Source organism: Gorilla gorilla, chromosome 6 (genome assembly GCF_029281585.2).
Source record: "Gorilla gorilla gorilla isolate KB3781 chromosome 6, NHGRI_mGorGor1-v2.1_pri, whole genome shotgun sequence".
Classification (NCBI taxonomy): Eukaryota; Metazoa; Chordata; class Mammalia; order Primates; family Hominidae; genus Gorilla; species Gorilla gorilla.
Genome location: NC_073230.2, coordinates 9994955 through 10022253, shown reverse-complemented (window position 1 = coordinate 10022253; position 27299 = coordinate 9994955). Strand labels below are relative to the sequence as shown.

The window sequence follows — 27299 nt, the reverse complement described above, 5'->3', positions numbered from 1 at the left end:
CCAGGCACGGTGGTGGCTCACGCCCGTAATCCCAGCACTTTGGGAGTTTAGGGTGGGTGGATCACTTGAGGTCAGGAGTTTGAGACCAGCCTGACCAATATGGTGAAACCCTGTCTCTACTAAAAATACAAAAATTAGCCAGGGGTCGTGGGTGCCTGTAGTCCCAGCTACTCAGGAGGCTGAGACAGGAGAATTGCTTGAACCTGGGAGGTGGAGGTTGCAGTGAGCTGAGATCACACCACTGCACTCCAGCCTGGACATCAGAGCGAGACTCCACCTCAAAAAAAAAAAAAAAATTGTGGACCTGTGCAATACAGTATTCAAATCTGGAGCCAGACTGCTTGGGTTCAAATCCAAACTGTGCCAATCCAGTAGCTGTAAGGCCTTATGAGTTAGCCTCTCTGTGCCTCAGTTTCCTCATCTGATGGGCTGGTAGTGGTACTCTCCTACAGTTGCTGTAGAATCATACAAGTTTACAGTAAGTGAAGCACTTAGCACAGTGCTGTTGTTGAGTTTTCTTTACTCCACAATTACCTAACTGGGTGAATATTAGTATCTCATTTCACAATGAGGAACCAAATTTCAGTGAAGATAACTGTGCATTTCAAACTTTTTCACACATGTAGTTCTAAGGATGTACGTGTGTGTGTGCGTGCAGGGGGCATGCAAGCGTCAGGGAAGTTGCTTTTCCAAGGTTACCCAGCACGGCTGGGCGCGTTGGCTCACGCTGGTAGTCCCAGCACTTTGGGAGGCCTAGGTGGGCGGATCACCTAAAGTCAGGAGTTCGAGACCAGCCTGGCCAACATGGTGAAACCCCGTCTGTACTAAAAATACAAAATTAGCTGGGCGTGGTGGCCGGCACCTGTAATCCCAGCTACTCAGGAGGCTGAGGCAGGAGAATCGCTTGAACCCAGGAGGTGGAGGTTACAGTGAGCCAAGATTGAGCCATTGCACTCCAGTCTGGGCAAAAAGAGTGACACTCCGTCTCCATAAATAAATAAATAAAATAAAGGTGACCCAGCAAAGTCAGTGCTTTTAAATTTTTAAATTTTAATATCCATAGGAATTCTGCTTTGTTTCCTAAATCTGGTGTTGGCTCCCAACAATCTTGCTATAAAACAATGCTTTGGGAACATGAGCCTTGTCTATCCACTGGCTTTGAGACTCTCGAACACATAGTTGGTGTTTTGAACTCAATTTTTTGGACCTAGTTTTTCTGCCTGTTCGCTTTCTTAAAACACAGGGTCTTGCTCTGTTGCCCAGGCTGGAGTGCCGGGTCAGGATCATAGCTCACTGCAGCCTTGAACTTCTGGGCTCAAGCGATCCTCCCGCCTCAGCCTCTGGAGTAGCTGGGATCACAGGTCTGGCTGATTTTCTTTTTTTTTTTTTTTGAGACGGAGTCTCGCCCTGTAGCCCAGGCTGGAGTGCAGTGGCACCATCTTGGCTCACTGCAACCTCCGCCTCCCAGGTTCAAGCGATTCTCCTGCCTCAGTCTCCCGAGTACTTGGGATTACAGGCGCGCGCCTCCACGTCCGGCTTATTTTGCTATCTTAGAGATACAAAAATTAGAGTAGAGACGGGGTTTCGCCATGTTGACCAGGCTGGTCTCGAACTCCTGACCTCGTGATCCGCCCGCCTGGGCCTCCCAAAGTGCTGGGATTACAGGCGTGAGCCACCACGCCTGGCCTTTTTTTTTTTTTTTTTTTTTTAATTTTAAGAGATGGGGTCTCGCTTTGTTGCCTAGGCTGGTCTCAACTCCTGGCTTCAAGCAATGCTCCCAACTGCGCCTCCTAAAGGGCTGGAATTACAGGCATGAGCCACAGCGCGGCCGCGGAGGACTTAATTTGAGAACCTGAAGCTAAATGACCAACGGCTTTGGTGCACGGATCAGGACGCTTCTCTCCGGCACATAGTTTTCTCGCTCCCGCCGGTGCAGACACTGGGCGCCCCTGCAGGCGAAGCCCCGCCCCTCCGGACACAACGCCGCGCCTTCCTCAGAGATCCCCGCCCTCGAGACGCCCCGCCCACCCACCGGATGCTCGGCATGAACCACTAGGCGCCTGGCGGGGGTGATCGGTCGGAGCGACCGGCTTGGCGCCTGCCTGTCCCCAGCCCCTCTCAGCTTGAACTCTTTCCTTCAAGTCTGGGCCCTCGAGGCTTCCAGAGCGGCCTCCAGGGGTGCAGTCTCAGTTCCCCACGCCAGCCGTCTCCGTCCTCCGCCTCCTCCGGGCCTGGCAGGTGGCACTGTCCGGAGGCGGAGCCTTGGGCGAGGGGTGGTTGCGGCGGAGGACGCAACCGAGCGGTGAGGCGCGTGGGGCTTCGGGGGTCGAGGTCGTGGTAGTGGGGCGTGGGGAGGCCAAGGCCCGGCCGAGGGGGCGGGCGGGCCAGGGAGCAGCCCAGCCCGGGGCGTGCGCGACCTGGGCTCGCTTCCCAGCCCTCCTGTGGCCGCCTGCTCTGGCGCCCCTTCTGGACTCTCGGGCCTGGCGCTCGCGGCCAAAACTGACTCCAAAGTGTGGGGAGGGTTCCTCTTCCCGGGACGCAGCCTTCCCGGGCATTGGCAGACGGTGCCCCGGTTAGACAGAGCCGCTGACCACCCCGCCCACCCCCGAGGCTGGGCGCACGGATGCACACCCCGTCCTGGGAGAGACAGGCGCCCCTTCCTCTCCGCACCCCGCCGCCCCCCTCTCCCCCCCGCCGGCTTCAGGACGTCAGATGCAGCCACCACTAATCCTGGGAGGGACAGACACACGGACAGGTGCCCCTTCCCCTCCTCACCCTCCTACTGGCTGCAGAACAGCAAATGCAGCCACCACTGACCCTGAGAGGGACAGACACACGGACAGGCGTCCCCTCCCCACCCCTGCTGGCTTCAGGACGTCAAATGCAGCCACCACTTGACGCTGGGAGGGACAGAAACTTTCCAGCCCAGGCTGGCCCTGGGGCATGGATAGACATCCCCCTGCACACATGGCTGACCCGGAACTCAAAGATGCCCCTGACTCTGGCCCACCTGCAGCCTGGGCCAGCACCACGCTGTTGCCCCGACTGCACCAAAGACCAAGGGTCACAGACTTTGAGTTCCGGAGGCCTTGTGGTTTCAGCTAGACCCTCATCTGCCCCTTTCAGCCCCGCCACCAGCGCTCAGGGCCCCACCTAGACCAAAGCTTTGCATCCATCCCTGCAGTACAGACCTCTGGTCTGGGGATCATGGTTCTCCTGGTCTGAGATGAAAGTTCTGGGGCCCCTTCCCAGGCCTGAGCAGGCATGGTGGGCTGCTGTGACTACAGCGAGCTGGGTCTGGAGTGGGCATTGAGGTTTGGCTCTCACATTGCCTTTGCAGGGACTGCGGCCTCACCATGGACCCGGAATGCGCCCAGCTGCTCCCGGCTCTCTGTGCTGTTCTGGTAGATCCCAGGCAGCCAGTGGCAGATGACACCTGTTTGGAGAAGCTGCTGGACTGGTTTAACACGGTCACTGAAGGAGGTAAGGAGGTGGTGTTGCTGTTTACTGCCTATCCAGAGACCAGACGCAGAGCCTGGGACAGGGAGCAGGGGCCAGGTGGGGACTCCCCTGTCCTGGAGGAAGGGCAGAAACTGCCAATCAGATGTCTTTCCTTCGCTTCCTAAGGATTATCTGTGGCAGACTGAGGGCAAGTTAAGATGAAGCCCAAGAGAATGATCTGGAGAGTTAGAGCCTGAAATTCAGCCAGTTCAGCCACGATCAGGGCACCCCAAGGTTCAGTTCTGCAGAAGGCGTGAACAAACTTGTTTTGTTGTTGTTCTCATTGTATTTAGTGTGTTTAAGACATCAGGTTTGTTTTCTTTCTGATTATGAAAGTAGGGGCCGGATGCAGTGGCTCACACCTGTAATCCCAGCACTTTGGGAGGCTGAGGCGAGCGGATTGCTTAAGTCCAGGAGTTCAAGACCAGCCTGGTCCAACATAGCAAGATGTCATCTCTAAAAAAAAAAAAAAATTAGCTGGGCCTGGTGGCGCACCTGTAGTCGCAGCTACTCTGGAGGCTGAGATGGGAGGATCCTTTGAGTCCGGGAGGTAGAGGTTGCAGTGAGCTATGATTGTGCCACTGCACCCTGACCTGGGTGATAGAGTGAGACCCTGTCTCAAAAAAAAAACAAAATAATACATGTTCTTTAAAACATGAACAAAAGAGTAAAGAGGAAAATTAAACCATCAACGTTTTAATTTACTCCCAGCCTTTTCATAACACATAAAGCTGTATTTTTCTGGGGAAAAAAAAAATGAGGTCATAACATAAACACAATTTTGGTGTCTTGCTTTCTCTCTTGCTATCAGAGTGAGTGTTTTCTCCACATAATATGTTAATATTATTGGCTACATGTTATTTGCTGTAGGAATAGACCATAATTAATTGAATCACTCCACTGTCAGATGTTTATATTTCTCATTTTTCATCATTTTAAGTAGTGTCATAGGTCAGGCACGGTGACTTATGCTTGTAATCCCATCACTTTGGGAGGCCAAGGCAGGTAGGTCACTTGAAGTCAGGAGTTCGAAACCAGCCTGGCCAACATTGTGAGACCTCATCTCTACTAAAAATAAAAAAATTAGCCGGGCATGGTGGCACGCGCCGTAATCCCAGCTACTCGGGAGACTGAGGGGGAGGATCGCTTGAACCCAGGAAGCGGAGGTTGCAGTGAGCCCAGATCGTGCCACTGCACTCCAGCGACAGAATGGACTCCGTCTCAAAAAAATAGTGTTGGTCGGGCGCGGTGGCTCACGCCTGTAATCCCAGCACTTTGGGAGGCCGAGGCGGGCAGATCACGAGGTCCGGAGATCAAGACCCTCCTGGCTAACGTGGTGAAACCCCGTCTCTACTAAAAATACAAAAAAAAAAAAAAAAAATTAGCCGGACGTGGTGGTGGGCGCCTGTAGTCCCAGTTACTTGGGAGGCTGAGGCAGGAGAATGGCATGAACCCAGGAGGCAGAGGTTGCAGTGAGCCGAGATCACGCCACTGCACTGCAGCCTGGGCGACAGAGCGAGACTCCGTCGCAAAAAAAAAAAAATAGTGTCATAATGGCTTTCCTTTTACATAAATATTCTCGCATGTAAATGTTTATTCTCATGGTTGATAATTGCGTTGGGATAGACTGCATGTTGTTAATTTCTGCTATCTTTACTTCCTTTTTTTGGTTTGCCGTGTTCTTTTATTCTTTTTATTTTTAAATTATATTGTATTTTTTTTTTAAGGGTGGGGTCTCACCGTATTGCCCAAGCTGTTTTCGATCTCCTGGGCTCAAGCAGTCACCTGCCTCTGCTTCCCAAAGTGCCTTTTACCCTCTTTGAGCTAAATATCTCGGTCTTCCTTGTTTTCTAATATATATATTTAAGGCCAGGCGCGGTGGTTCATGCCTATAATCCCAGCACTTTGGGAGGCTGAGGCAGGCAGATCACTTGAGGTCAGGAGTTGGAGACCAGCCTGGCTAACATGGTGAAACCCCGTCTCTACTAAAAATACAAGAATTAGCCTGACATGGTGGTCCATGCCCGTAATCCCAGCTACTCGGGAGGCTGAGGCAGGAGAATCACTTGAACCTGCGAGGTGGAGGTTGCAGTGAGCCGAGATAACGCCATTGCACTCCAGCCTGGGCAATGGAGTGAGACTCTTGTCTCAAAAAAAAAAAAAAAATATATATATATATATATATTTTTAAGACTATGCATTTCTCTAAAAGTATGACTTTAGCTACATCTTACACATTTTACATTGCAGTACTTTGGTTTTAATTTAGTTCTGAGTATTTTATGCTTTTCATTATAATTTTTTTTCACCCACAAGTTATTTAAAAGAGTATCCTTTAGTTTCAAAATATGGATTTTTCCAGTCTTTTTATTATTGATTTTTAATTTACTTTATGGAGGTTAGAAAACATAATATATGTTTTGAATCTTTATAGCTGTTGAGACTTTTATTGAGGCATAGGACCCAGGCGAGTTTTCTCAGTGTTCTAGAGATTTCACTATATGATTTTGATGTTTTGGTATTTGAAGGTCTTCAACTGTGACCTAGTTTGTAGTAGTCAGTTTTTCTTTTTCTTTTTCTTTTTTTTGAGCCAGGGTTTTTGCCCGTCTCCCAGGATGGAGTGCAATGGTGTGAACATGGCTCACTGCAGCCTTGACCTCCTGGGCAGTCTGCCTGCCTCATTCTCTTGAGTTGCTGGGATCAAGGTGTGTACCAGGCCCAGCTATTTTTTTTTTCTCCCATAAAGATGAGGTCTCACCATCTTGTCCAGGCCGGCTTGGAACTCCTGGGCTCAAGCACTCTTCCCGCCTGGGCTTCCCAAAGTGCTGGGATTACAGGAGCGAGCCACCATGCCCGGCCTGTATTCAAATTTTAAGAAGTATTTTTCAGTAGCTTTATTGAGATATCATTTGCATACCATGCCATTCTCCCATTTAACGTATACCAGATCCTTTTATAGTTTGTAAGCATGAGATATATATACATACATATATATATATATATATTTTTTTTTTTTTTTTTTTGAGACCAAGTCTTGCTCTGTTGCCCAGGCTGGGGTGCAATGGCACAATCTTGGCTCACTGCAACCTCCGCCTCCTGGGTTTCAAACGATTCTCCTGCCTCAGCCTCCTGAGTACCTGCGATTAAAGGTGCATGCCACCATGCCCGGCCAATTTTTGTATTTTTAGTAGAGATGGGATTTCATCATGTTGGCCAGGCTGGTCTCGAACTCCTGACCTCAGGTGATCCCTCCACCTTGGCCTCCCAAAGTGCTGGGGTTACAGTGGAGAGCCACTGCACCCAACCTAAGCATGATAATTGAGTGTTCAGGCTCATGTGTGAGATGTGGCACCATGGAACCCTGGTGTGATGTCGGTACGTCACCCGTCTGACATGAGAAAAGGACAAAATAAATAAATAAATGGTACCAATTCAACAGTTCTTAGTAAATTTACAGGGCTCTGAAATCATCAGCACAATCTAATTTTGTTCCCCCTAAAGAAACCGAGTCTGGATTCAAAGTGAGTCCCTGTTTCCTCCTCCCTCCCAGCCTCTGTCATTTCTCCTGCATTGTACTTGATGGAAAGAGTGTAGTTTCCACACTCGTTCATTAGTTCAGACCTGCTATGTTCTTGCTAATTTGTTTGCTTGTTTCTGAGAGGTGTGTAAAAAGCTTACACCAAGATCATGGATTCATGATTTTTCTTTGAGATGCATCCTTTTTTTTTTTTCACTTTACATATTTTTCTTTTTCTTTTCTTTTTTTTTTTTTTTTTTTTTTTTTTTTGAGATGGAGTCTTGCTCTATTGCCCAGGCTGGAGTGCAGTGGCGTGATCTCGGTTCACTGCAGCCTCGACTTCTTGGGCTCAGATGATTCTCTCACCTCAGCCTCCCTAATAGCTGGGACCACAGGAGCCCGCCACCACGCCCGGCTAAGTTTTTGTATTTTTTGTAGTGATGGGGTTTCACTATGTAGCCCAGGCTGGTCTCAAACTCCTGGGCTCAAGCAATCTGCCCGCCTTGGCCTCTCAAATCGCTGCGATTACAGGTGTGAGCCACTGTGCCTGGCATTTTTTTTTTTTTTTTTTGGAGACAGGGTCTCACTCTGTCACTCAGGCTAGAGTGCAGTGGTGTGATCACGGCTCACTGTAGACTCAACTTCCTGGGCTCAAGTGATCCTCCCACCCCAGCCTCCTGGATGGCTGGGACTACAGGGACACACCACCACACCCAGCTAATTTTTTGTATTTTTTTGCGGAGACGGGGTTTCACCACGTTGCCCAGGCTGCTTTACACGTTTTGAAGTGAGGTTAGGTATACATAGATGTAGGAATGTTGTGTCTTTCTGGAATTTATCTCCGTGATCAGTGAACTTTCTTCTGCATGAATACTGCTTTTTGCTTTACAGCCCATTTTGTTTGCTATTCCTGTTGCTACATCAGCTTCTTTAAAGTTAGAATTTGCCTACTGTGTCTTTTCTCTCCTGCTCCCAGCCTTTCCTGTCGTTGCATTTTATTGCTTTTAGAAACACCACATTGCTTGTTTTTAGTGTTTAATCTCAGCAACTCTTTCTTTTAACAGGTAAGTTTGATCTCTTTAATTTGTTGAGGCGACTGTTAGATTTGAATTCTTTTGTATTTTTTAATTTCCTGTGCCTTACCTTTGTGCCTTTAACCTCCTTTTCTGCCCTCCATCAGATTGATAAAGCTTTTTTTTTTCTTTTAAATCTTTCCTCTTCTGGTTTTGAAGTTATACATTCTATTTATGTTCTTTTTTTTAGACAAGTTCTTGCGCTGTTGTCCAGGACAGTGGTGTAATCATGGCTCACTGCAGCCTTGACCTCCTGGGCTCAGGTGATCTTCCCATCTCAGCTTCCAGTGTAGCTGGGACTACAGATGCGCGCCACCACGCCCAGCGAATTTTTATAGAGAGGGGATCTTCCTGTGTTGCCCAAGCTGGTCTTAAAACTCCTGGGCTCAGGCGGTCTGCCCACCTCGGCCTCTCAAGATGCTGGGACCACAGGCTTATTTATGTTCTTCAGTGGCTACCCTTACATTTTTAACATAAGAACCGGATTTTTTAAAAAGTCTGAAGTTAATTAGACTTTCCATTCTCTATCCAGGCAACTGAAGGACCTCAGAGCACTTGAACTTCAGGCCATCACAATCTTCTGTTATTGTTGTTAGTATTTTAATTCTGTTTTGTTTCAAAACCCTTCAACAATGATTTTTTAGATTTTGAACTCAGTGGGGTTGTTTTTTGTTTGTTTGTTTGTTTGTTTTTGAGACAGAGTCTTGCCCTGTCACCAGGCTGGAGTGCAGTGGTGCGATCTCGGCTCACCGCAACCTCCATCTCCCGAGTTCAAGCAGTTCTCCTGCCTCAGCCTCCCGAATAGCTGGGACGACAGGCGCCCGCCACCATGCCTGGCTAATTTTTTATATTTTAGTGGAGACAGGGTTTCATTCACCATGTTTGCCAGGATGGTCTCAATCTCCTGACCTCGTGATCTGCCTGCCTTGGCCTTCAAAAGTGCTGGGATTACAGGCGTGAGCCACCACGCCCCGCCTTTTTTTTTTTTAGAGAGACAGGGTCTCCCTCTGTCGCCCAGGCTGGAGTACAGTGGTACAGTGATAGCTCGCTGCAGCCTCGAACTCCTGGGCTCAAGCAATCCTCCCGTCTCAGCCTCCTGAGTAGCTGGGACTGCAGATGTGTGCCACCATGCCGGGCTAATTTTTTTTTATTTTTTGTAGATACAGGGTCTTGCTATGTTGTTCTCCTGCCTTGGCCTCCCAAAGTGCTGGGACTACAGGTATGAGCACCTCACCCAGCCTGCAGTGCTGATTCAGGTGGACATAGTGCTTTTTGGGTCCTGGCCTGGTTCTCCTCCTCTGCATGCTCCTTACTCTCCTTACTGAACCACATTCTTTCCACAAGAGCTTCTCACTGGGAAACTCTCCCAGCCTTTGCCTCAAAATGTCTTTTTCCCCCACTGGTGCTTTTGAGCGATAGCATAGCTGGTTATAGAAATACAGGATGCCAGTTCTGGAGAGGAATGTTTGTTCCGTTGTACCTGCTTGCATGGAGCACTGTCTAAGGAAAAGTACCCATTTGAAAGGTGAAAATGCTCTTCCACTTTTTTTTTTCTTTTTGGAATGGCGTCTCGCTCTGTCGCCCAGGGCTGGAGTGTGCGGTGTGCGATGACGTGGTCTTGGCTCGCTGCAGCCTCTGCCTCCCAGGTTCAAGCGATTCTCCTGCCTCAGCCTCCCAATTAGCTGGGACTACAGGCATGAGCCACCAAACCTGGCTAATTTTTTGTATTTTTAGTAGAGATGGGGCTTTGCCATGTTGGCCAGGCTGGTCTCAAACTCCTGAGCTCAAGTGACCACCCGCCTTGGCCTCCTAACGTGCTGGGATTACAGGCGTGAGCCACCACGCCCAGCCTGGTCTTTCACTTTAATTTGCATTTCTTTTTCACTATCAGTGAGACAGAACATTTTTTCAGCATTTTTGGCCATTCATCTGTTGTGAAAGGTGACAGTGTTCCTCCTTTCACCTGTTGTTAAGGTGTTGGCTTTCTAGCCCTTACTGAATTAAAATTATGAGTCATTTGCCGTATTTGTTGCAGATATTTTTTTCCCAGTTGGATCCCTAGATCTAACACCCTGCAAGAGAAGGGTCTGGGAATTGCTAGGAGAAGAGCGGTCATCCAGGGGGACACCTGGTGCCGTACCCCTGGTGACCCCTGGGCTGGGCCGTCCCCACAGAGTCCAGTGTCGTGCTGCTGCAGGAGCACCCCTGCCTGGTGGAGCTGCTGTCCCATGTGCTGAAAGTCGAGGACCTGGGTCCCGGGGTCCTCTCCTTCTCACTCCGCCTGGCAGGAACCTTCGCAGCCCAGGAAAACTGCTTCCAGTATCTTCAGGTGAGCCTGGGGCCTCCCACCTGAGTGTCCTGTGGAGAGGTGGGCAGGCTTTTCCTCCCGCAGCCAGGTGGGGCATTTGTAGCCATCACCATCCCAAGTCCCAGCGGCCTGCCCTGACCCTGTGTCCTCACTAGAACTGCATGTTTTTTACCCCCGACTATAGCCCCCTTTGAAAAATTCGCCCGGAGTGATGCTGGGGCTAAGGAGTTGAGGTTTTTTGGAATAAGATGACTGGCACGGGCTCCCAGCTCTGACCGGCTGTCTGAGCTTGCCCACGGCCGCAAGCCTCCGTCTCTTCCTGGGACGGAGACAGGAGTCGTAGCTGCGCCGTGGCCTCCGTCTCTTCCTGGGTCGGAGACAGGAGTCGTAGCTGCTCCATGGCCTCCGTCTCTTCCTGGGACGGAGACAGGAGTCGTAGCTGCGCTGTGGCCTCCGTCTCTTCCTGGGTCGGAGACAGGAGTCGTAGCTGCGCCATGGGGTTGTTGTGAGGACCAAATGAGACCGCACATCCTGCACCTCCAGCGACCCAGCCTACAAATGAATGAATAACTAATGAGAATGTGAATGACTAATGAGAATGTCTTTTTTTTAACAAAATTAATTTTATTTATTTTTATTTTATTTTATTATTATTTTTTGAGACAGAGTCTTGCTCTGTCACCCAGGCTGGAGTGCAATGGTTCGAACTCAGCTAACTGCAGTCTCCACATCCCAGGTTCAAGCGATTCTCCTGCCTCAGCCTCTCGAGTATCTGGGACTACAGGTGCCTGCCACCACGCCCAGCTAATTTTTGTATTTTTAGTAGAGACAGGATTTCACCATTTTGGCCAGGCTGATCACGAACTCCTGACCTCAAGTGATCCGTCTGCCTCGGCCTCCCAAAATGCTAGGATTACAGGCGTGAGCCACCCCACCCGGCCTTTTTTTGTTTTGTTTTTTAGAGACAGAGTCCTGCTCTGTCACCCAGGCTGGAGTGCAGTGGCAGCTCACTTCAGCCTTGACCTCCTGGGCTCAAGTGACCCTCCCCATTCAGCTTCCCGAGTAGCTGGGTCCACAGGTGCATGAACCACACCCGGCTAACTTTTTTATCTTTGGTGGAGATGGGGTCTCACTAGGTTGCCCAGGCTGGTCTCAAACTCCTGGTCTCAAGCGATCATCCTGCCTCGGCCTCCCAAAGTGTTGGGATACAGTCATGAGCCACTGCTCCCAGCCAAGAATTTCTACATAGCAAGGCATGAGAGCTCGAGAGCCTTCCAGAGCTGTGTCTTCCAGCTTCAAGTGCCTCAGACAGGCACCGCTGAGTCTGTCAGGGGATGCATGGTGTGAGCTTCAGGGCCCTTGCCCGTCTAGCATGATGGCTTCTCTTGGTGCCTCACAGGCCCTCGCCAGGTTGTGCGAAGGCACATCCAGTACCGTTAGCTTGCCGTTCACGATGCCCCCCAGTTAAGCAGCTGCAGGCTCCCTAGCAGCCCACCCAGGCACCATCTTGCTGCAGGACAGACTTTCCAAGGTGTCCTAGGGTGCTGCCGTACAGTGAATCCGGGGGCCCTTGTCTGTCAGCAGCTGGTATGAAAGTGCCCTCCAGGCTGGGCACGGTGGCTCATGCCTGTAATCCCAGCACTTTGGGAGGCTGAGGCAGGCGGATCACCTCAGGTCAGGAGTTCGAGACCAGGCTAACCAACATGGTAAAGCCCCATCTCTACTAAAAATGAAAAAATTAGCTGGGTGTGGTGGTGGGAACCTGTAATGCCAGCTACTCAGGAGGCTGAGACAGGAAAATAGCTTGAGCCCAGGAGGCAGAGGTTGCAGTGAGCCGAGATGTGCCACTGCACTCCAGCCTAGGCAACAGAGTGAGACTGTCTCAAAAAAAAAAAAAAAAGAAGAAGAAGAAAGTGTCCTCCAAAAGTATCTCCACCAGCCCTGGAAAACTGAAAACCCATCTCTGCTTTGCTCCACATCCCTGGAAACCTACCAGGTCCCCTCACCTCTTTTTTGTTTTTTTTTCTTGAGATGGAGTCTCGCTGTGTCACCCAGGCTGGTGTGCAGTGGTGCGATCTTGGCTCACTGCAACCTTCGCCTCCCAGGTTCAAGCAATTCTCCTGCCTCAGCCTTCTTAGTAGCTGGGATTACAGGTGCATGCCACCACACCCAGCAGATTTTTGTATTTCTAGTAGAGACGGGGTTTCACCATGTTGGTCAGGCTGGTCTCGAACTCCTGACCTCGTGATCTGCCCTCCTCGGCCTCCCAAAGTGCTGGGATTACAGGCTTCAGCCACTGCGCCTGGCCACCCTCACTTCTTTTTTTGCTTCCCAGCAGGGGGAGTTACTACCAGGGCTCTTTGGGGAGGCAGGACCCCTCGGCCGAGCAGCCTGGGCCGTCCCCACCGTGCGCAGCGGCTGGATCCAGGGCCTGCGCTCCCTGGCACAGCACCCCAGCGCCCTGCGCTTCCTGGCCGACCACGGTGAGTGCGCCCACACCCCACCCCATTCCTCATCCTGCCTGTGTGATTCCAGGGAAGTCACTGCACCTTGCTGAATCTGAGTGTCTGGTCTGTGTGATGTCTCAGGGTTGTTGCAAAGAATGCACTGTGACAGTACGACTGTCCAGTGTTCTCTGGTTGGCAGGTCAGGCCCTAGGAGCCAGGACGGCTTTCTCAGCCACTTACAGATCAGCCGTGAGGACTCAGTCTTTGAAACTATTTGGGAGCCAGGCGTGGTGATGCATGGCTATAGTCCCAGCTACTCGGGAGGCTGAAGCAAGAGGATCACTTGAGCCCAGGGGTTCGAGGCTACAGTGAGCAGTGGTTGAGCCACTGCACTCCAACTTAGGCAACAGAGCAAGACCCCGTCTCAAAAAACAAGAAACGAGGCCGGGCATGGTGGCTCACGCCTGTAACCTCAGCACTTTGGGAGGCCGAGGCGGGGGGATCACCTGAGGTCAGGAGTTCAAGACCAGCCTGGCCAACATGGTGAAACCCTGTCTCTACGAAAATACAAAAATTAGCCGGGCATGATGGCGGGTGCCTGTAATCCCAGCTACTTGGGAGGCTGAGGTGGGAGAATGGCTTGAACCTGGGAGGTGGAAGTTGCAGTGAACTGAGATCGCACAATTGTACTCCAACCTGGGCAACAGAACGAGACTCTGTCTCAAAAGAAAAAAACAACAAGAAGGAACGAATTGGGAAGCATCACAAGCTGTGTGTGTTTAACGCTCGGGGGGAGGAGGTGCTTGTCTCCAGGGAGCTTCAGTTCCTGTTCTTTTTTGCTTTTGAGTGGAGAGGCATTTGGGGGCATCTTGGGGGGCCCTCTGCTGTTTGTATCTTCCCTGAGGCCCTCTGCCTCCCCCAGCTCTATTCTGGCTCACCCCCTTTTTCCTCTCTTCCCCCATCCCCTACCCAGGTGCGGTCGACACCATCTTCTCCCTGCAGGGAGACTCCAGCCTGTTTGTGGCCTCGGCGGCCAGTCAGCTCCTGGTGCACGTCCTGGCTTTGTCCATGCGAGGTGGAGCCGAGGGGCAGCTCTGCCTGCCGGGGGGTGACTGGCCCGCGTGTGCCCAGAAGATCATGGATCACGTTGAAGAGTCCTTGTGCTCCGCGGCCACCGCCAAGGTCACTCAGGCCCTGAACGTCCTGACCACGACCTTCGGGCGCTGCCAGAGCCCCTGGACGGAAGCCCTGTGGGTGCGGCTGAGTCCCCGCGTGGCCTGTCTGCTGGAGAGAGACCCCATCCCCGCCGCACACTCGTTCGTGGACCTGCTTCTCTGTGTGGCTCGGTCAGGGCCCCGGGACGCAGCTGGGGGACCTGGGTGGACAATTGTTTTCCTCGGATAACGCCCAGGGATGTCCCACTGGCAGCCAGAGACTCTCTGAGGACGTGGCCTGCAGTGAAGCGGCACCGGGGTGACCCTGGAACCCTAACGGGGAAAGGCCTGTCTTGGGCTGGGCGCCTCCAGCGCCGGGGCCGTGGCAGTCTCAGCCAGGCCTGGAATGGGGTTTTGCGGGTGGGGGAGTAATTTTTCTCTCTGGGGTCTCCCTGCAGTTCTCCCGTGTTCAGTTCTTCCGACGGCGGCCTGTGGGAGACAGTGGCGCGGGCTCTGAGCTGCCTGGGTCCCACCCACATGGGACCCCTGGCTTTGGGGATCCTGAAGCTCGAGCACTGGTATGGTCTGGGGTGCATTTCATTCCGAGGCGGGTGCTGGGAGCTGGGGCAGGCAGGGAGGTTGAGAGCTCGGCCCTCATGGCAGGGGAGTTGCGGACACCAGGGACAGTCAGGCGGCCGTGCGGGGTGTGACTGGGCGGTGCGTGGGTTGCGCGCAGCAGCTTCTGCAAGATCTTTAGCAACAGAATAATTGTTTCAGACCAAAGCTCTGCGAGATCCCCAGAGGTGAGAAGGATGCGGGAGCTGCTCTGCTCAGAGCAGGGTGGTCCTGCCGACGCCCTGTGCTCCGCTGCCCTCCCACCTGTCCCCCACCGCAGCTTTGGTTGGGGGTTTCGGAGCTCCCCAGCACACACACCATGCCGGTGGGGGCCTGGGGGCGGTGCAACGGCAGAGCCTGGGGTCAGGACAGGTGGGAAGGCCATGGATGGCCTGCCAGCGTTCCAGGTGGGCTCACATTAGGGGTGGAAGTGACCTCAGGACCTGCTGCCCAAAGGGCCCAGGGGTACCATGAGGGTCCAGCTCTGAGCTCCGGGGTCTCTGAATGTTTAGGAGAGAGTAGACCGGGGGAGGATGGAGGAACAGGCCCGGCCCTGCAGGAATGCACTGTGGGGACACTGCCTCCACCTGGGCCCAGATGTGAGGGCAGGTCGCTCCCACAGAGTGGACGCTGTACACACCTGGGGACACCCGGGAGGCTGGGGGCACCCCATCCCTGTCCCCCGAGCGGGCACTGCCCCTCTCTCTGGGTGCATGGCCAGGCCCTCCTGGAGGCCCTTCAGTATCTGCTCGTAAGGACATCAGGAGTGTCAGGCCCATCTCCTTGGTCAGGCCTGTCCTCCCCGCCACTCTGTCCCATGGCGTCCCCTGGCCAGTGGCCTGCAGAGAATGTTTCTCGGGGGGTGTCCCAACCCCCTGGCTGATTTGCCCCAGGCTTGCTGGGGACATTAGGAGCACAGCCAACTTGTCTCTCAGCCAGGGTCGCGGCACTCACCTCGTGTTTGTCTCCAGTCCACAGGCACTGAGGACCCAGGCCTTCCAGGTCCTTCTCCAGCCCCTGGCCTGTGTCCTGAAGGCCACAGTTCAGGCCCCCGGACCCCCAGGTGTGCTGCTCAGAAAGGGCTGGGAGGGCAGAACCTGGGTCCCTGCGGTTGGGGGAAGGGAGATGGATGAGAGTACCTGGCTCGCCACCCCCGCCCCACTTTAATCACACCCAGGCCTCCCTCCAAGAGCAAAGGGGACCAGGGACATGGCCATCTCCCCTGGTGAGCTGCTGCTCTGCACCTAGGTCCTGGCCTCTGCTGTGGGTGGTGACCGTGGGGTGGCTGGTGACCGTGGGGAGGCTGAAGTGCTCTCTAAGGGAGCTCTTCCTGGCTTGGCCCCCAGGCTTGCTGGACGGGACGGCAGACGATGCCACGACGGTGGACACACTCCTGGCCTCCAAGTCGTCCTGCGCGGGCCTCCTGTGCCGCACCCTGGCTCACCTGGAGGAGCTGCAGCCGCTGGTAGGTGCGGCCCGGTCCTCATGCAGCCCAGCAGCATCCACGCTGGCGGTGGGACCGCAGCGTAGGCTGACGCCCCCCACCCCTTGCTGCCCCAGCGCCCTTGCATCCACGCCAGCAGTGAGACCACAACCTTGGCTGATGTCCCCCGCCCCACATGCCTCGAAGTCCCAGCACCCCTGCATCCACGCCGGCAGTGGGACCGCAACCTTGGCTGACGGCCCTCTTCCTCGCAGCCCCAGCGCCCTTCACCGTGGCCCCAGGCGTGCCTACTGGGGGCTACAGTGACTGTCCTGCGGCTCTGTGACGGCTCGGCTGCCCCTGCCTCCAGTGTGGGGGGCCACCTCTGTGGGACCCTGGCGGGCTGCGTCCGGGTCCAGCGAGCAGCCCTCGACTTCCTGGGGACGCTGTCACAGGGGACAGGTGAGTGTGTTCTGTACGGCTTTGGCGTGGGGTGATCCCCGTGCCCCCACTCTCTTTTCTGCTCGGAGGCACCCGGGAACTGCTGTCCCTCTCTGTTTCTTCTCTGGGGCGGGGGCTGAGGGGTGCAGGGGCCGTGCAGGAGGTTTCAGCTGGCGGATGAGGCCTTGTTCTGCTCCTTCCCAGAGTTGATGGGGAGGGTCCTAGGGTGGGGGTGGGGGTGGTTTATCCACTCACCTCTGTCTCAGGCCCCCAGGAGCTGGTGACGCAGGCGCTTGCTGTCCTCCTGGAGTGCCTCGAGAGCCCCGGCTCCAGCCCCACGGTACGGTGGTGGGGATAGAGAGCGAGGAGAGGAGGGAGGCAGAGGCAGTGGGACCCACCCCTGACTCCACCCCGTCCCATGCAGGCCTCTGCGGATGGGGCCTTCACACAGGGCCACAGAGCTGCTGCTCAGAGAGCTTCACGACGCAGGTGGCTGCATGGGGCGGGCCCAGGGCCTCTTGTTGGTGAAGATACATCAGCACGCAGGGGTGTATGGGGCCGTGGGGAGCAGGGGCACTGGCCAGGCGGCCTGCAGGGAATTCTGGACAAGGGAAATGAGGTGGCACCAGGACGGCCCTGGGCGTGGGCTTTGGGTTCTCCTAAGCGCCGTTTGTGAACGTGCCCACTCCACAGCCCCTCACGGAGCTGGGCCCTGGCAGGTACAGACCTTGTGCCACCTGCCGCTGAGCAGACAGCAGACAACTTTGGAGGAAGGGCCCAGGGCTTCTTGGGATCCTAAGGAAAAGGTGCCCTGCGTAATTGGTCATGTTTTGATGTAGAAATCCCGTTGCCTGGGTTGTGGGTCTTCTGGTGAGGGCTGCCGCCACCTCCTCCTGCTCACAGTCTGGGAAGCCGGTTCTGCAGCATATTCTGCCCTATTAAAATCAGCCCAGGAGGGGCGTGGGGCTCACAGCTGTGATTACTATGCATTGGGGGGCCGAGGTGGGGGGATCAGTGGAGCCCAGGACTTTGAGGCCAGCCTGGGCAACATAGCAAGATCCCATCTCTACAAAAAAATAGAAAAATTAGCCCCAGGGGTATAGCTCAGGGGTAGAGCATTTGACTGCAAAAATTAGCCAGGCGTGGTGATGTGTGCCTCTAGCCCCAGCTACTCATGAGGCTGAGGCAGGAGGATTGTTTGAGCCCGGGAGGTGGAGGCTGCAGTGAACTGTGATTGCAGTCCAGCCTGGGTGACACATTGAGACCCTGTCTCTAAAAAAGAAGGAAGCCCAGCGTTCCCTTCTCTCTCCACTTCCTGTCCCCATTGCTGTCCCTGGAGTACGGGCAGCACAGGTGAAGGCGAGGGGGACAGACAGACAGCCTGCCCCTCCGTCTCCCGTGGCCCTGCAGCCCACCCTATCTGCTCCAGGTTCTGAAGAAGGCCTTCCAGGCCACGCTCAGGTGGCTCCTGAGCTCACCCAAGACCCCCGGCTGCTCTGATCTCAGCCCCCTCATCCCGCAGTTCCTCAGAGGTAACGCAGCCCCTTGCAGGGGTGAACGGAGGTGGAGTCGCAGGGGTGGAGGCAGCAGGGGCTGGGTGGAATGGCTCAGCTGGCTCTGAGGGCAGGGTGAGCCTGGCCCCAAGGTCACCCTGACCTGTCCCTTCCCGCCCTAGAGCTGTTCCCTGTGCTGCAGAAACGCCTGTGCCACCCCTGCTGGGAGGTGAGGGACTCTGCCCTCGAGTTCCTGACCCAGCTGAGCAGCCACTGGGGAGGTGAGTGCTGGCAGGTGGAGGGGCTGCCTTCCCTGCCTGTGGGGGGCTCACTGAGCCAGGGTGCACCAGCAGCCTCTTGCTGGCTCTAGAAACTTGGGCCATGTCGGTTGCCCACAAGGGGATGGAGGCAGAGGCCGAGGCGACAAGGCTCGGCCCTCAGTCACAGCTGCATGTGGCCGTTTCGACCCCCAGGACAGGCCGACTTCAGATGCGCACTCTTGGCTTCAGAGGTGCCTGAGCTGGCCCTGCAGCTCCTCCAGGACCCTGAGAGTTATGTCCGAGCGAGCGCAGTGACCGCCATGGGGCAGCTGTCCAGCCAGGGCCTGCACGCCCCCACCAGCCCTGAGCATGCAGAGGCCCGGCAGGTAGGAGGTGGCGGGTTCCTCAGCCAGCAACTCCCGCCTGGCCATCGTGTGTGCTCGTTTGCTTGCGGGTGGGCAAGCAGCCAGCATGCAGCATGGGAGCAGCTGCTGCTGTGGGCAGCGCCTGCAGGAGTGACTGCCGAGGCCCTGGGGCTCTGCTGAGTGTGGGACCTGTGCGCTTCGCCTTCTGTCTCCCCAGCACCCCTCCACTTAGACATGGTTACCTCCATTTGACAGATGGGTAAACTGAGGATTGGAGGGCCGTGTGCTCACCGCGCAGCATGGGAAGGTGTCAGAGCGGGCTGTGGCCCTAGACTGCATGTCCGGGGCCAGCCCCCATGATGTACCCGGGGTCCTGTTGCAGGAGCCTCGCTCCTGCCGCCCCACCAACCATCCCCACTTGCTCCCTGCCCCCCAGAGCCTGTTCCTGGAGCTCCTGCACATCCTCTCCGTAGACTCGGAGGGCTTCCCACGGCGGGCGGTCATGCAAGTCTTCACTGAGTGGCTGCGGGACGGCCACGCCGACGCCGCCCAGGACACGGAGCAGTTCGTGGCCACTGTGCTGCAGGCGGCGAGCCGGGACCTGGACTGGGAGGTCCGTGCCCAGGGCCTGGAGCTGGCCCTCGTGTTCCTGGGCCAGACTTTGGGGCCGCCGCGTACCCACTGCCCCTATGCCGTGGCCCTACCCGAGGTGGCCCCAGCCCAGCCACTCACCGAGGCACTGAGGGCTCTCTGCCACGTGGGGCTCTTTGACTTCGCCTTTTGTGCCTTGTTTGACTGCGACCGCCCTGTGGCGCAGAAGTCTTGTGACCTCCTTCTCTTCCTGAGGGACAAGATTGCTTCCTACAGCAGCCTGCGGGAGGCCGGGGGCGGCCCCAACACCGCCTCCGCAGAGGCCACCCTGCCGAGGTGGCGGGCGGGTGAGCAGGCCCAGCCCCCAGGGGACCAGGAGCCTGAGGCTGTGCTGGCCATGCTCAGGTCCCTAGACCTGGAGGGCCTGCGGAGCACGCTGGCCGAGAGCAGCGACCACGTGGAGAAGAGTCCCCAGTCCCTCCTGCAGGACATGCTGGCCACGGGAGGCTTCCTGCAGGGGGACGAGGCCGACTGCTACTGAGCAGAACCAGAGTCTGCCACTGGGGCTCAGGACCAAGGGAGGCAGCACCATGTCCTTCTGTGGGACACTGCCAGCCCCAGGGCTCCAGCCCAGCCCGGCGGATCCTCTGGGGAAGCCAGGACCAGGAGAGAAGCAAGGTCAAGAAATCCCAGTTTGATGTATTAAAAAGAAATGACTTATTTCTACTCAAAATAAATGGCATTGAAGTCTTTAATCCTTTTTGAGTTAATTTAATAATAAGGATCTGAGACAAAGGTCCAGTGTCATTCATTCGCATGTGGATATCCAGTTTTCCCAGCACTGTTTATTTTTTATCTATCTGTCTCTCTGTCAATTTTTTGTGGAGTTTTGCTCTTGTTGCCCAAGCTGGAGTGCAATGGCACGATCTCGGCTCACTGCAACCTCTGCCTCCTGGGTTCAAGTGATTCTCCTGCCTCAGCCTCCCGAGTAGCTGGGATTACAGGCGCACGCCACTATGCCTGGCTAACTTTTTTGTATTTTTAGTAGAAACAGAGTTTCACCATGTTAGCCAGGCTGGTCTCGAACTCCTGACTTCAGGTGATTGACCCACCTCAGCCTCCCAAAGTGCTGTGATTACAGGCATGAGCCACTCTGCCCAGCCAATTTATTTTGGTTAAAATTATTCCTGGGGGCTGGGTGCAGTGGCTCACGCCTGTAATTCCAGCACTTTGGGAGGCCGAGGTAGGAGGATTGTTTAAGGCCAGGAGTTTGAGAATAGCCTGGACAACATAGCAAGACCCCATCTCTACACATTTTTTTTTGTTCGGAGATGGAGTCTCAGTCTCGTTGCCCAGGCTGGAGTGCAGTGGTGTGATCTCGGCTCACTGCAACCTCCGCCTCCTGGGTTCAAGCAATTCTGCCTCAGCCTCCCCAGTAGCTGGGATTACAGGCGCCCACCATCATGCTGGGCTATTTTATATTTTTAGTAGAGACAGAATCTCACCAGTTTGGCCAGGCTGGTCTCAAACTCCTAACCTCAGGTGATCCACCTGCCATATCTCTTTTGTTTTTAATTAGCTGGGCATGGTGGTATGCACCTGAAGTCCCAGCTACTTGGGAAGCTGAGGTGGGAGGATTGCTTGAGCCCAGGAATTGGAGGCTGCAGCGAGCCGTGATCACACCACCGCACTCCAGCCTGGGTGACAGAGAGAGACCGTATTGTCAAAACAAACAACACATTGAGTGCTTGGAGTTCTCTGCATTCTTGGCAGCACCTCAAATCTGTGCTAGAGAAGACCTGTAGCCCTAACTTCTCAAGAACTTTTTCTTTTTGCTTCTCTTAGCACCAGGTGTCTTTCGTGTGGCGGGAGCAGGGCTAATTCCGTTTCATTCTTACCCTAAGAGTGTAGACCTTTAGGTTTTCAGCTTAAGGTGGGAAGGGTTTTCTATAATGCTCCCCATTTTGGGCAGGACTGGCCCTGACTTCTGTCCCCCTGACCCCACAAGGCCACAGAATGAGAACCCAAGTTTGCTGGTTTTGGCAAATGCCCTCCAACAAAAGGGCACCTCCCGGGTGGCACAGCCGTGGGCTGGTGCGCCCCACCAGGGTGCAGCAGTGACATCAGCCCCGCCTCGGGGCACATGTCCCTTCCCGGTGACAGCAGGCTAGGTGCCTGGACCAGCCGTTTCCCTGAAGACAATGAAACACACTGGGTGAAATATCCAAAGGCCAGGAACACTGAGCAGCTGACAAGATAGCAGGTAATTAAATGCCAGGCCTCGTGCTGGAGGAAAACTGGACTCAGACACAAGGCCCTCCCATAGGGATCTGGAGAGCCTGGCTCTCAGCTCTGGCCTGGGGGAACTCAGAGAGGGAGGGGCTCTGCGGATCAGCTGCCCCCTAGGCAGTAACACTGAACCGCAGTACCCAGTGAAAAGAGACTGCAGGGCCCAGCGTGGTGGCTCACGCCTGTAATCTCAGCACTTTGGGAGGCCGAGGTGGGCGGATCTCTTGAGCTCAGGAGTTCAAGACCAGCCTGGCTAACACGGTGAGACCCCGTCCACTAAAAATACAAAAATTAGCTAGGCATGGTGGTGGGCACCTGTAATCACAGCTACTCGGGAGGCTGAGGCAGGAGAATCACTTGAATCCGGGAGGCAGAGGTTGCAGTGAGCCCAAATCGCACCACTGCACCCTATCCTGGGCAACAGAGTGAGACTCTGTCTCAAAAAAAAAAAAAAAAAAAAAAGAGCGAGCCAGGGCGCAGTGGCTCATGCCTGTAATCCCAGCATTTTGAGAGGCCGAGGTGGGTGGATCACTTAAGGTCAGGAGTTCAGGACCAGCCTGGCCAACATGGTGAGAGCTTGTCTACTAAAAATACAAAAATTAGCTGGGCATGGTGGCGGGTGCCTGTCATCCCAGCTACTCGGGAGGCTGAGGTAGGAGAATTGCTTGAACCCGGGAGGCAGAGGTTGCAGTGAGCCAAGATTGTGCCACTGCACTCCAGCCTGGGTGACAGAATGAGACTCTGTCTCAAAAAACAAACAAACAAAAAAGAGACTATAAACTCACACCAATCATTACCTCGTAAGTGCAGTTAGCTCAGGAAGTACAATATTTCCAAAAAGGTGACCACAGGGAGAAAAACATGAAGATAACGACCAGCTCAGACCCAGCCGGGGCTTGTGGCCACGTCCACCTGCTCCTGTGTGTCCTGGGCCTCGGGCAAGCCACTCATCCTCTCCCCACTGTTTCCAGTCTGTAAGCTGGGATTAGTGACACTGCCTTCTCAGTTGTGGGAACCTAGAAGGCAGCAATGGGCCTCTCTCCCTAGGCTGCAACCCGGGGCTGGCACGTAGTAGGTCTGTTTCCAGCTGCCACACACGCTACCTTACCAGGTGTCCCCAGGAGACAGGACAGGGTGATGGGCCCATTTCACAGGGGGAAAAACCGAGGCAAAGAAAGGCAGTGGAGACTCATGCTTCTGCTTCAGTAGCTCCTGCCATGGACTTGACATGGGAACCCCCTCCCACAAGCTCTGTCCCCGGCACCCTCTGGCACTGTTAGCCAGCGGAATCCAGCTGCCACCATGGCCTGGTTCTGAGCACCCCTGGGAACTTTTAGAGCCTCTGGCCTGTGCTAACTGAGGTTGGGCAGCTGCTGGCCAGGGCCCTAGAGAGAGGGGTATCAGGTAGCTAGTGCTGAGTAACAAATAGCTCCAAACACATGACTTCACGTTTCCTTAGTATTAAAGGGCCTGGTGGTACTGCTGCTCATTGCTAGGCCTGGCAAGTCCTGGCTGGGCTCACTCACACATCTGTGGGCAGCTGGGAGCTAGCTAGTCCAGGACGGCCTCAGCTAGGGTGACCCAGGCTCCATCGCCCTCTTGCCTTCCAGCAAAGCAGCCCAGCCCGTTCTCGTGCTATAGTAGGAGTCGGGGAGAGCAGGCAGAGGCACGCATGTCCCTGGAGGCTTAAGCTCAGAGCTGGGAATGTCATTGCTGTCACCTTTTATTGGCCACAGCAAGTCATAAGGCAGGCTCAGATTGAAGGATGGGGAAGTAGACGCCACCCCTAGACAGGAGTTGGGGCAAAGTCACACGGCAAAGGGCATGGTGATTCAGGGAGGAGTGGGGCATCGGGGACATGTTTGTAACCGATCTACCACAGAGGGGAGCCCCCCTTTGAGAAAGTGCTTGGTGGGCCTTGGTGCTTACGCAGCCACGGACCAACCTGCTAGATGGGGCCTTCAGTAGGGTGGCGGGACGTCAGTTTAGCCTCAGGATTCGACTCCGAGCCTCTTGCGAGACCACGTCTCGGGCAGCATCGTAGCCCTGGCTGTGAGCACAGAGTGGCTCTTCCAGAAAGTTTGTTGAATGACTGACTGACCTAAGTCAGTCCCTGTGCCAGGCAGCCCAGAGGGACCAGCCCAGAGCCTCCTTCTCAGGGTGCAAGCCTGGCTTGGGATTGGGGGGTGTCTGCACTGGTGGAGCCCCCCATGCCTGCCGGGAGCCTGAAGACGCAGAGACCTCCTGCCTCGCCTCGCCCCCTCCGTGGGGACCCTCTTCCCCACACTCCTTGGTTCCTGTCGGAGCCAAGATGTGTCACCATGGAAACTGCTTGGCAAACGCTGGCAGGCAGAGGCGGCCAGCAGCAGCTCTCCCGATCGAGCTCCGGGCGCCGGCTGGAGCAACGTCGCGGGACGGCGTGAGCGAGCACACCCGGCCGTGTGTGACACGCATGGGGACAGAGGCCGGGGCGGCTGCGGGAGGGCGTGCGGGGAGGTCAGGGCGCCCCGGCGTGTGTGCGCCCACGTGTGCGCTCGTGCGTGTGGGTGTGTGCGTGCCTGTGCGTGTGCCAACAGTGCAGCCACATCGGAGCGCGTGTGCTCCGAGTGTGATGGCCGCGTGGGCCGGTGCAGGGTGTGTGTGGGGATGGGGGTGTCTGATTGGTGCTGTGACCTGCGGCAGCACAGCCGCCTGCGTTGAGTGCCCACGGTGGGCTGGACATTGCACTAGGTGCTGACAGGACCGGCAGAGGTGGCCACTGCCCTCGTCCCCAGCCCGCACTCCTGGGCGAAGGCTGACGCTGAACAGGTACTTGTAAGAGTCGCCGAAGTGCATGCCGGGAGGGTTCTGGGAAGAGGCAGCTGTGGGGTCTGAAGCCTAAATGTGGGGTAGGAGGCATCCAGGCTGCTGCTCCAGGCAGAGGGCAGGGCCCGGGTGTGAGCCACCACGCCTGGCCCCAAGGGCCTTCCTGTGTGTCCAATTCTGGGCTCAGAAGGTGGGGCTGGGCTCAGAAGCAGGGGGTCACCCTGCAGAATATCTAAGAAGGCTGAGGCTGGGTGGGCACATGGACCCAGCAGGGAACAAGACTTGCCCATTGCTCTGACAGACTCGAAGATGGATCTGGCCCTGGTCCCTGCTTTCCCTCTGACCCCAGGCCCACCCAGCAAGACTGGGTGAAGTCACATAGCAGCCTGGCCCTGGCCCCTCTGAGCCTGTGGAGAGCCCTAGTTGTCTGTGATTGGGGAGGGGGATCAAGAGACCCAACTGCATTGCCTGCCCTCCTTCCCAGGCTTCCAGTCCTCCCAGCGGATCCCACCTCTGCACCTTTGCCCAGGCTGTGCTGAGACCTGGAAGGCCCCTTCTCTCCCTACTCCATCTTGACAAAGCCTTCCTGCTTCAGCTCAGAGGCACCTCTTCCAGGAAGTTGGCCCTGATGGCCCCAGTGGAAGGGAAGTTCCTTTCAACTGAGTGGGGAGGCGCCCCACCCTAGCAGCCCCTCCCAGACCCCAAGCAGCCTTGGGGCTCCCCAGGCACTCGCCTGGCAGAACGGAAGCAGGGGTGGCGGCTGAGGTCTGCCACCCTCGCTGAGCGCCCTGCAGCCCCCGTGGTTGCAGTTTTACTTGTTTTGAAAGCCCCATAAATGATCAGTAGTTTGGGAAAGGGGGCCTGGCTGGGCTAGACTGGGGGGACATGGAGCCCCAGGGACCAGCCAGGCCCCTTTCTGACCAGACCTCTAATCTGGTGTGATGGCACCACTGGTGGGTGGGACACAGCTGTCCCCAGAATGTACCTGGGGGAGGAATGACTTCACCTCTCCTGCCAGGTGAGTCACCTTCTGGGGGGTGGGGGGGCGGTGGATGGAAGAGGTCAGGCTGCCTCATTCCCCTAAGACACTGCTGGGCCTGCTTCCCCTTTTGAGGGCAGAGAAACGTCCCTCCCTCAGCTTGGAAGAGGAAGGGGCCAGATGCGCTGTCCTGTGCACCTTCCAAAACACCCCCTGACCTCCAGCACCCGGGTACTGCATTTACCTTTGTTCCCATTTCTCAGATGGAGAGGTGGAGGCCTCGGGAGGAGCCGGGCTTCCTCCCCACCCCACTTCTTGCTCCTCTGCTCTCCCCGATGCCCACTTAGCCCCCACTCCCACCCCGCTCCACACACAGGGACATATGAACATTAATGGGGACTCCCCAAGCCCTGGCGGGGCCCCCACAGCTGTATCCATGGGTCTGCCCGACCCCTGGGTCCAGCCACACCTCCGCCCCCGGGGCCCCACCAGCTCTGTGGGGAGGCAATGCCAGCTGCAGGCGGGGGCAGCGTCGGGGCCAGGGCAGAAGGCCCCAAGCCTCTGAGTCAGCCGGGCAGGAAGGAGGCCAGCAGCCTCTGCCCACAGCCTGTTCCGTCACGACCCTCCCGCCCCACCCCAGAGTCTCAGCTTCCTCGTTCAGAAGAGGGGCCTATGCCGTCGTATGAGAAGTGGGTGGGCACATGGTGGGTGCTCAGGGAGGACCACAGCCACCCAGACGGGGGTCAGGCCATGTGACGGTGAGGGCCCTCCATCCTCCCACCATCCCCATCACTGTCCACACTCCCCAGGCAGCTGCTCTGCTGACTCAGGACCATCCAAGGCCAAGGTGGGGTCACAGCCCTGCCAGCCGCCCCCAAGGCCAGGGTAGCCCCCAGCCAGGCTTAGAGTAAGGGGGTCTCTGCAGGCCCATTCAGCACGTCAGCACTCTTCTGGAGGGGGCAGCGACGGGGGAGGGCAAGGCACCCCCCCCCATAGAGAGGCACTTTTCACAGTGTGTCGTCTCTTTGGAGCAGAGGTGGGGGGTGCAGAGGCAGCAGGAGGGGGACCTGGAGCCCTGGGGTCGGGGGAAGCAGGGTCAGGCCAGAGCAGGAACTTGCAAGGGGCGCGGCCAGGGCAGTGCCAGGCCAAGGGTGTAAGCCGCAGGGAGGGGGTGGGGGCTCATGGTGAAGAGGAAGTGAGCCGCCCCCAGGCTGCCAGGAGGGTGAGGGGAGGGAATCCCCGCAGAGGCTGCGGCACCCGTCCTCTACTCAGTCACCCTCAAAGGCTGGATTTGAGGAAGGAAAAGCACCGCAGAGCTGCTGTATTTAAAAAACAAGCGTCTGGATCTCTGCAGGGGCTGGGACCAGCTGCAGTGGGGGCTCCGGCACTGCTCCTGCTCTCCAGGACTCTTCCCACCACCCCTGAGCGGGGTCGGGGCCTGGGGCCACCTCACAGGAGAGGGAGGTGCAGCATTACCAGCTGTGGGGCGGCCGGACCCACGGCCTGCCTGGCTTGGAGTCTGAGCGCCTCCCCAGCCCACCAGCATGGCTGCTGGACCTTGGGCATCAGCTGCTCCGTGCCTCAGTTTCCCCACCTGCAAAGTGAGGCGATGATGTGGACTCTGTGAGCTCGTGGCAGGAGTGAAGTTGGATAAGGAGGCCCCAGGCCCGGTCACAGAAGTCACTGTCCCTCCTGCAGGGGCTGGGCTCCCCAGTGGCCAGACCAGGCCAGAGCCTTGGGGTTGTGCTTTTGGCTGGGACCTACAGCCCCCAGCGTCCTAGACCTGTTCCTCCTGGAAGCACAGGGCTCACGCTCCAGTGACCACCCTGACCCTGGGTGGGCCGCACCTGTAGTCACCAGCAGGCAGCTATAGTGACGCCAGGTTTCATTCCAAAATAGTTGCCTCTAAGCGTTTCCTATCTACCTGCTCCATGCGGTGCACCCAAGGCCAAGCCTCCCCTTCACCTGTGTGCCTCTCCTGACCCTGGCTGCCCTGGGGCGTAGGCCCCACCTCCAGCCAAGACCAGGACCCCCAGGA

The 27299-nt window shown here is 56.1% G+C and overlaps 1 protein-coding gene and 1 pseudogene across 11 annotated transcripts; both read left to right on the top strand.

The window, feature by feature from the left end:
• The first annotated feature begins 2037 nt into the window (after positions 1-2037).
• Positions 2038-19943, top strand: BRAT1 (BRCA1 associated ATM activator 1). 11 transcript variants are annotated; one of them, XM_055346785.2, is made up of 15 exons: positions 2038-2302; positions 3341-3483; positions 10266-10420; positions 12738-12882; positions 13820-14192; positions 14459-14578; positions 15587-15678; positions 15962-16080; positions 16314-16500; positions 16746-16819; positions 16904-16968; positions 17890-18011; positions 18155-18253; positions 18446-18618; positions 19034-19943. In XM_055346785.2, the coding sequence occupies exons 2-15, from the start codon at positions 3357-3359 to the stop codon at positions 19727-19729; spliced, it is 2547 nt and encodes an 848-aa protein (XP_055202760.1). In that variant the 5' UTR covers positions 2038-2302; positions 3341-3356; the 3' UTR covers positions 19730-19943. The 11 variants fall into 11 exon arrangements, with proteins under 11 accessions (XP_055202760.1, XP_063564420.1, XP_030869105.1 ...); XM_031013245.3 differs by having other exon boundaries at positions 2039-2302; positions 12735-12882; XM_055346784.2 differs by lacking the exon at positions 2038-2302 and adding an exon at positions 2319-2755 and having other exon boundaries at positions 12735-12882.
• On the top strand, positions 6800-6895 carry LOC115935517 (uncharacterized; annotated as a pseudogene).
• Positions 19944-27299: the final 7356 nt, after the last annotated feature.